This window comes from Coregonus lavaretus, assembly GCF_964263955.1.
Source record: "Coregonus lavaretus genome assembly, chromosome: 28".
In the NCBI taxonomy this organism is placed as follows: Eukaryota; Metazoa; Chordata; class Actinopteri; order Salmoniformes; family Salmonidae; genus Coregonus; species Coregonus lavaretus.
This window is the reverse complement of record NC_140015.1, coordinates 33,535,357-33,545,313: the sequence shown is the minus strand read 5'-3', so window position 1 is coordinate 33,545,313 and position 9,957 is coordinate 33,535,357. Positions and strand designations below refer to the sequence as shown.

Sequence of the window (9,957 nt, the reverse complement as noted above, 5' to 3'; positions counted from 1 at the left end):
CTACCTCTAACCCCAGCCCCAGTACTACCTCTAACCCCAGCCCCAGTACTACCTCTAACCCCAGCCCCAGTACTACCTCTAACCCCCAGCCCCAGTACTACCTCTAACCCCAGTCCCAGTACTACCTCTAACCCCAGTACTACCTCTAACCCCAGCCCCAGTACTACCTCTAACCCCAGTCCCAGTACTACCTCTAACCCCCAGTACTACCTCTAACCCCAGTCCCAGTACTACCTCTAACCCCCAGTACTACTCTAACCCCAGTACTACCTCTAACCCCAGCCCCAGTACTACCTCTAACCCCAGCCCCAGTACTACCTCTAACCCCCAGTACTACCTCTAACCCCAGCCCCAGTACTACCTCTAACCCCCAGTACTACCTCTAACCCCAGCCCCAGTACTACCTCTAACCCCAGTCCCAGTACTACCTCTAACCCCCAGTACTACCTCTAACCCCAGTACTACCTCTAACCCAGCCCCAGTACTACCTCTAACCCCAGCCCCAGTACTACCTCTAACCCCCAGTACTACCTCTAACCCCAGTCCCAGTACTACCTCTAACCCCCAGTACTACCTCTAACCCCAGTCCCAGTACTACCTCTAACCCCCAGTACTACCTCTAACCCCAGTACTACCTCTAACCCCAGCCCCAGTACTACCTCTAACCCCAGCCCCAGTACTACCTCTAACCCCCAGTACTACCTCTAACCCCAGTCCCAGTACTACCTCTAACCCCAGCCCCAGCCCCAGTACTACCTCTAACCCCAGTCCCAGTACTACCTCTAACCCCAGCCCCAGTACTACCTCTAACCCCAGCCCCAGTACTACCTCTAACCCCAGCCCCAGTACTACCTCTAACCCCAGCCCCAGTACTACCTCTAACCCCAGCCCCAGTACTACCTCTAACCCCAGCCCCAGTACTACCTCTAGTACTGGGGCTGGGGCTGGGGCTGGGGTTAGAGGTAGTACTGGGGCTGGGGCTGGGGTTAGAGGTAGTACTGGGGCTGGGGTTAGAGGTAGTACTGGGGCTGGGGTTAGAGGTAGTACTGGGGCTGGGGTTAGAGGTAGTACTGGGGTTAGAGGTAGTACTGGGGGTTAGAGGTAGTACTGGGACTGGGGTTAGAGGTAGTACTGGGGCTGGGGTTAGAGGTAGTACTGGGGTTAGAGGTAGTACTGGGGCTGGGGTTAGAGGTAGTACTGGGGCTGGGGTTAGAGGTAGTACTGGGGGTTAGAGGTAGTACTGGGGCTGGGGTTAGAGGTAGTACTGGGGCTGGGGGTTAGAGGTAGTACTGGGGCTGGGGGTTAGAGGTAGTACTGGGGCTGGGGAGAGGACAAGGGTGAGGGTAGCATATTGATATTGATATGACATGAACATGAATTTCTTCACTTGGTTGAGAGACTGAGAACTTGTAGTTTTATGACTTTTTGGATCACTGTGAGTGTGCTGTGTTATTCAGTGTTGTCTGTCTGTCTGTGTGTGTGTGTGTGTGTGTGTGTGTGTGTGTGTGTGTGTGTGTGTGTGTGTGTGTGTGTGGTGTGTGAGGTAGAGGGAGACATGAAACTGATACTGTTTTAGAGAGGACGAGCACAGACAAGGTGGTAGAGCTTGAGAGGTCCCAGCTGGGGAAGGAAGGAAGTATGTATGTGTGTGGATTTAGGATGGTTCGTGAGGAGGGGGGGGTGCTACATTCCTTGGCCCTCTGAGACGTGTGGCAGCGCGTGCAGAGCCACACACACACACACACACACACACACACTGTGCTAGGAGAGACGGCCACAGACAGACAGACAGACAGACAGAGAGTGATATGGTGGTATAGTGTCATCGGTAACTCTCTGATTAAAGATAGAGATGATACCGTGGTGTCTAAACTGTGTTATCAGTCATCTGAGAAACACTTACTCACAGCACAATGATGCTCTGTTGAGTTCCCCAATAACAGTTGTTTTTACAGCATAACCGTAAAAATAAAATAAAATGTCAGGTTGGATGAAGGTTTTAGGTTTCTCTCTTTATTTATTTATCTTTCCCTATCCGCTTTTCTCATTTGTCACACACAGACACTCCAAACACACACACACAGACTCAGAGTTATGGGGAAAACAAACACTAAACGGTAATGTTTTGTCTCATTAAATTCCTCGCTTTTACGGCTCAAGCCTTTTCCAGAGAGCCTTCCCTTGGCTCCCCATTCAGGAAATTCTCTAGACAAATACACACTGGGTTGAGTTGGGCTCTGGGCCCGGTCCATTTGGCCTGGACCTCTTGAAAACCCTGTCCTCAATGCCAGGTAGGGAGCAGCAGTGTTCCGGGAACACTGGCAGAACATATATTACAAGCCTCCATGCTAGCTAGAGAGCGGGAACGTTCCAGAAACATTTACGGAACATTCACAGAATGTTACGGGAACGTTCCGGCACAGGTCATCTGATGTCATTGCTCCAGGCGTCAGTCTAGTCAGTGGCCTGAAACTGAATAGTGTCAGGAGGCGACCACGCTCGGTTTAGAGGGCGACTATGCTCGGTTTAGCTAGCTGGACCGTGATTTATTAGGACGGTAATTAATTAATCATTCATCATCTTTGTTATTGGTGGAATGTTGTGAAGGCTGATTTTATTGGGCGAAAACTGGCAAAGCTGACCAAGCCAGTAGCTTGTATGGATGGTTTTTCCGGAGTTTTAAATCTTAGCTTAGACTTAGTGACTTCACCTCTGTAAAAATTGTTCCTAAAACACACACATACATACACACACACACCCACACGGGAGGATTTCACTGGAAGCTCACCAACCCAAGGCAAATACATTTCACTGGTTCATCAACCGCACTACCAACTCCAGTACAGTCAGAATCATTAAGTCAGTATGGTGCATTTGTGTGTGTGTGTGTCTGGGTGCGTGCGTGTGTGTGTATGTGTACATGTGTTTGTAGCCATGACGAGAGGTCAGCTCTCTGTGACCTCCCGTGACCTGTCAGCGGAGGGGGTCATTCCGGTCTCGACCCTCACCCTCTCCTCTCCTCCCCTCCATCCATCCATCCCTCTCTTCTCTCTCCTCCTCTCTGGTCTGTCCGTCCGGCGGTTCCCAGGCTCTGGTGACAGGTCCTTTAACGCCTGTCAGTCATGTCTGCTGCAGCCCCCTGATGCTGTCTGTTTTAACCCTTGGTGGTGTAGTTTGGGGTAGTTTAGGGGTTAACATGAAACACCTCTCTTCCGGGGCTCGCAGAGGTCATTAACTTATTTCTAAACGACACCCATTGCCACCACAATACTCACAGACGACACACACACACATGTACAGACACACAACCAAACAAACACTCACAGAAACACACACACATTGATGCTGGCTGGATCCACTTGTCTGGGGGTTAACATGAAACACCTCTCTTCCGGGACCTTTGGGGGTCATGAGCTGCCCTCTAAACAACACCACCATCAACACACACACTGAAACATACACACAGACACACAAACAGACACACAGACACACACACTCACAGACACACACACACACACACATTGATGACAAACAAACACACATGCAAGAGACACTGCCCTTATGTAAAAGACGATCAGCCATACATTTTGGTTAATGCCCTCATGTAGCCTTCTCGATCCCATCTGTGATCTGTGAGATGCTCAACTTTCTCTGCCTTTTCCTCTCTGCTAGATATGATCTCTTCCATCCCCCCACAGAACCTCCAAATGCCCACCCACACTCCCCTGAACCTCCCATGCCCTCCCAGACCTGGTGCTCCCCAGTCCACCCTACCCTACTTCAGGCCCTCCCAGCCCTGGTGCTCCCCAGTCCACCCTACCCTACCCCTCCCAGCCTTGGTGCGCCCCAGTCTAACCTTACCTACCCCAGGCCCTCTTAGCCCTGGTACTCCCCAGTCCACCCTACCCTACTTCAGGCCCTCCCAGCCCTAGTGCTCCCCAGTCCACCCTACCCTACTTCAGGCCCTCCCAGCCCTGGTGCTCCCCAGTCCACCCTACCCTACTTCAGGCCCTCCCAGCCCTAGTGCTCCCCAGTCCACCCTACCCTACTTCAGGCCCTCCCAGCCCTGGTGCTCCCCAGTCCACCCTACCCTACTTCAAGCCCTCTCTAGCCCTGGTGCTCCCCAGTCCATCCTACCCTACTGTAGGCCAGCTCAGTGCTGAGGGGGAGAGGAGAATCCTCCCTGTTTGTTAATGGCCAGTGAAATGGCTTTATGGCTTTACGATTAGGAGGCAGTCTGGCACAGATAACCAGACGTTTATAGGTCTGCCCTCTGTGTGAGTGTGTCTGGGAGAGAGGCCTAGGGGATTGAGGGAGGGAGAGAGAGACTAACAGGGGTGAGGTAGGGAAGAGGGAAGGACAGGGAGATAAAAGGGATGGGGATAAATGCGATACAAAGAGGGGAAAGAATGGTCAATTTTGTTTAAACCAGGCCCTTTGTCATCTGATGCGGTCAACGTTGTTTAAACCAGGCCCTTTGTCATCTGATGCGGTCAACGTTGTTTAAACCAGGCCCTTTGTCATCTGATGCGGTCAACGTTGTTTAAACCAGGCCCTTTGTCATCTGATGCGGTCAACGTTGTTTAAACCAGACCCTTTGTCATCTGATGCGGTCAACGTTGTTTAAACAAGACCTTTTGTCATCTGATGCGGTCAACGTTGTTTAAACCAGACCCTTTGTCATCTGATGCGGTCAACGTTGTTTAAACCAGGCCCTTTGTCATCTGATGCGGTCAACGTTGTTTAAACCAGACCCTTTGTCATCTGATGCGGTCAACGTTGTTTAAACCAGACCCTTTGTCATCTGATGCGGTCAACGTTGTTTAAACCAGACCCTTTGTCATCTGATGCGGTCACTCCGCCGGGCAGAGGTAGGAGGAGTGTGCTGGGTTGTACTGAGAAGCGTTGTGATATTTTAGAGCTTTCACATTGTGAAGGTTGAGCTCGTATTATACTATAAAGAATAATGTTTTATGCATGTTTGGCGTTGTGGTGACAGTTGATATGTGGCGTACACAGCTTCTCTGTGTAATAGACGTCAGTGAGAGAGGGGTTTGTAGTAGAATGTGCTGTGATGGTGTCAGTCTGAAGGCAGGGGTAGTGATGACAGGTTTACATGGAGGAGCCAGTTCTGAGGAAAACATCATAAAAAGGAGAGGGAGAAACATGTTAAATAGGACAGTACACTGGGTCTGTGTTGGCATCTGTACCTGAGGTTATGGTGTGTGTGCTGGCATGCCTCTGTCTGTGTCCATCAGTGGTTGTGTATATCAGTCGGCGAGTGTGTGCGCCATCGGTCCTATGTGTGCGTCGTCTGTGTGTGTGTGTGTGTGTGCGTGCGTGCGTCCGTGTCTGTGTATGTCATTGGTGTGTGTGTCTGCACAGGGGCTGCATCACACACCAACCTGTTGACATGGGAACGTGTGCTCAGTCTAATTAAAGCCTGCGTGTGCTGCTGCTGTCTGAGGAGCCAGACGACAGGGCCAACAGGGCCTGGTGGAGCATGGAGAAGAGAGGGGGAGACGGGCCGCTTGGCACCCCATCTGAGGGCCTCGTCAGCCGGACTCAGACGCTGCCACAGCTGGCCTCTCCACCTCCACCAGGCCAACAATCCTGCTCTTTCTTCCCCTGCTTAGGAACGTGACGCATCACTGCTAATTCCCTTCTAATGAACTGGCTACAGAGTAGAAGGAGAGTAGCGGCAGACTTATCACACACATACACATACACACACACACACACACACTTCACTGGGATTTTAGCAGGGCTGAGTATTCCTATCCAGCTAGGCAGCTACCTCAGCTCCACAAAGCCAGGATATGCTACTACTGATATACTAGCCTTGGCACCTGACTGTTTCTGTATTAGAGAACTACATTGTTGCCTTGTGAAAATAGCGTTAGTTAACTCCAGACTGGTGTTAGTTGAAGTTGTTGGGTTGGGATACTGCGTTGGGATAGTGTTGATAGCGTTGTCCTTGGTGTCAGGCCCTGGCTAGCCTGTGTGTGACCCAGGGTTTAGGGCTTTGTGGTGGAATGTAAGGAAACAGCATGTCGATATTACAACCCCACCACTGACACGTTAACAAGCCCCTGAATGGATGTGTTTGAAGAGAGCTGTATTACTCTCACAACAATAACCATGAGAACTGGGCTGTGTTCATTAGGGCACGCAAAAATATTTTTGTTTGTTTTGCAACAGAAAACAAAAAAAGGGGGCCACGTTCATGTTTTCACAGCTCTTTTTAACATGAACGCGACCCTGGGTCCGTGCCGCCCCACAGCCTAAGGGACAAGCCCACACCCCGTTCAGAATGGTGGAAGAAGTAGCTCAATATTATGTAACGTTTATAACATTCTAGACTTGACTGGTTCATGTTTTCTCAACTCTTTTTAACATTCCAGACTATTCTGGTTCATGTGTTCACAGCTCTTTTTAACATTCCAGACCATTCTGGTTCATGTTTTCACATCTCTTGAACCATAACTCTCCAACACTGCTAAACCCAAAGAAGAACTGTTTAGAATGTTTGGCTTCATGACATCATCGAATAGGCTAATTAGAAGCACTTATACATAAATCCTCATCACACCACGGAGTGTGGGCTTTTTCTAAATGGCTGCCAGTGTATTAAACTGTATTTCACTCGGTCCTACTCCGTGGAGCAGAACTTGAGCATAATTTAACCGTAACCACAGAACAATGGAAGCCATACCCTGAAATTCCGGAACCGAGTGGGGTTGCCAGGTCCGTCGCTGTTCCGTTTTAAAATTCTAAAATCCTGTTTAATCACTTGTGGATTATTTCTCCCTCAAATCCCACCATTGTCATGGCAAGCCAAAACAGATAATAGATAACCTGTCATAACCCTGATAGCCCGTCCGTGGGACTGGAGAAAACTTGTTAATATGGGATAAAAGCTGGTCCTAATTCAGACCTAGGGAAGTCAATATCTGCCCATCCATAAACACATTTATGGAAGTAACATACTTATAATAGGAATTATGTGTTCATAGTGTTACTATTCATCATGTAAGTATCTGTTTTGTGATTACCACTATCGACGAGGGACACACACAGACAACTCTGACACTCACTCATAAAGCCAACCTGACTGTCTTAGTATCCTCAATGTCCTCATAAAGCCAACCTGACTGTCTTAGTATCCTCAATGTCCTCATAAAGCCAACCTGACTGTCTTAGTATCCTCAATGTCCTCATAAAGCCAACCTGACTGTCTTAGTATCCTCAATGTCCTCATAAAGCCAACCTGACTGTCTTAGTATCCTCAATGTCCTCATAAAGCCAACCTGACTGTCTTAGTATCCTCAGTGTCCTCATAAAGCCAACCTGACTGTCTTAGTATCCTCAATGTCCTCATAAAGCCAACCTGACTGTCTTAGTATCCTCAATGTCCTCATAAAGCCAACCTGACTGTCTTAGTATCCTCAATGTCCTCATAAAGCCAACCTGACTGTCTTAGTATCCTCAATGTCCTCATAAAGCCAACCTGACTGTCTTAGTATCCTCAATGTCCTCATAAAGCCAACCTGACTGTCTTAGTATCCTCAATGTCCTCATAAAGCCAACCTGACTGTCTTAGTATCCTCAATGTCCTCATAAAGCCAACCTGACTGTCTTAGTATCCTCAATGTCCTCATAAAGCCAACCTGACTGTCTTAGTATCCTCAATGTCCTCATAAAGCCAACCTGACTGTCTTAGTATCCTCAGTGTCCTCATAAAGCCAACCTGACTGTCTTAGTATCCTCAATGTCCTCATAAAGCCAACCTGACTGTCTTAGTATCCTCAATGTCCTCATAAAGCCAACCTGACTGTCTTAGTATCCTCAATGTCCTCATAAAGCCATCATCCACCTGACCATAGTCCTCCACCTATCATACTCCTATCATGCTCCTATTAGAGAGGGAAGTTTGATATGGCTGGATTACTCTGGTTTACTCCAGTCATAGTTGACCTTAACACTGATTCTCACACTTTCCCCCCGTATTGGCTCCCACAACCCTAACCCCACTGCAGTGGCTCCCACAACCCTAACCCCACTGCAGTGGCTCCCACAACCCTAACCCCACTGCAGTGGCTCCCACAACCCTAACCCCACTGCAGTGGCTCCCACAACCCTAACCCCACTGCAGTGGCTCCCACAACCCTAACCCCACTGCAGTGGCTCCCACAACCCTAACCCCACTGCAGTGGCTCCCACAACACTAACCCTATTGCAGTGGCTCCCACATTGTCTTTGTGACCCACTGGACAAATCTCAAATGGCACCCTATCTATTCCTTATGTACTGCACTAGTAGCACTGCTTTGACTACATGGTGAATAGGGGGTGATTAGAGACGCAGACACAGAAGGGTCCTGTGAGATTTGGAGCCTGTTGATACCGGAGGGGAGATGAAGTGATAAAGTGGTTTGTAGAGGTCACAGTTCAGAGGTCTCTTCACCTCACCGATTGCACTCCTATACCTCACCCTCACCCAGTCACCGAGATAGACTGGGTATAGACTGGAACCCGATACCCTGAAAGAGAGAGAGGGAGGTGGACAGGGAGAGCGAGAGAGACCAGGGAGGAAGAGAGAGAAAGAGAGGGGTACAGGAAGATACATGAGGGCACAGAGAGAAACAGATGTAAAAGCTGTATGAGTGAGTGAAAGGGTCAGAAAGGTACATCACAAGATGCTAGAAGGCTGAGTGATGAATAGAGATTGTGTTTTTATCCCACACTATGAGCATAGAACACTAGGAATGACATTGGGTCCAGCCTTATATACTGAACAAAAATATAAACATAACATATAAAGTGTTGGTCCCATGTTTCATGAGCTGAAATAAAAGATCCCAGAAATGTTCCATACACACAAAAAGCTTATTTTTCTCAAATTTTGTGCACAAATTTGTTTACATCCCTGTTAGTGAGCATTTCTCCTTTGCCAAGATATGCCACACCTGTCAGGTGGATGGATTATCAAGAAGCTGATTAAACAGCATGATCATTACACTGGTGCACCTTGTGCTGGGGACAATAAAAGGCCACTCGAAAATGTGCAGTTTTGTCATACAACATAATGCCACAGATGTCTCAAGTTTTGAGGGAGCGTGCAATTGGCCTGCTGACTGCAGGAATGTCCACCAGAGCTGTTGCCAGAGAATTGAATGTTCACCTTAACCTCTCTACCTCTCTACCATAAGCCACCGCCAATGTCGTTTTAGAGAATTTGGTAGTGCGTCCAACCGTCCTCACAACCGCAGACCACGTGTAACCATGCCAGCCCAGGACCTCCACATCCAGCTTCTTCACCTGCGGGATCATCTGAGACCAGCCACCCGGACAGACAGCTGATGAAACTGAGGAGTATTTCTGTCTGTAATAAAGCCCTTTTGTGGGGAAAAACTAATTCTGATCGGCTGGGCCTGGCTCCCCAGTGGGTGCGCCAGGCTCCCCAGTGGGTGGGCCTATGCCCTCCCAGGTCCACCCATGGCTGCGCCCCTGCCCAGTCATGTGAAATCCATAGATTAGGGCCTAATGAATTCATTTCAATTGACTGATTTCCTTATATGAACTATAACTCAGTAAAATCGTTGTATGTATATTTGTGTTTAGTGTAGATAGCTCATAGGGCTTGACTTTCTGTATGACTCTATGACTGACCTGTATGACCTTTGTATTTGGCCTATGTATGTTCAATGGTACTCTGTGTACTGAATGACTAGTGTGTCCTCTGGACCATTCCTGTACTGTATGGTCCATTGGACAGGCCCACTGAGTACACACTACACACTACACACTACTCACTACTCACTACCCACTACCCACTACACACTACTCACTACACACTACTCACTACACACTACTCACTACCCACTACCCACTACACACTACTCACTACCCACTACCCACTACACACTTCTCACTACACACTACTCACTACACACTA

At 48.7% G+C, this 9,957-nt stretch overlaps 1 protein-coding gene across 1 annotated transcript in view; it reads left to right on the top strand.

The window, feature by feature from the left end:
- LOC311103233 (coronin-7-like) overlaps positions 1-9,957 on the top strand; it is a gene marked incomplete at its 3' end in the record, with an annotated part of 63,201 nt that overhangs the window by 23,719 nt on the left and 29,525 nt on the right. Inside the window, exon 7 of the mRNA XM_084144772.1 lies at positions 3,699-3,799. Within this exon, the coding sequence (XP_084000898.1) occupies positions 3,699-3,799 (101 nt within the window). The remainder of the gene's footprint in view (positions 1-3,698; positions 3,800-9,957) is intronic.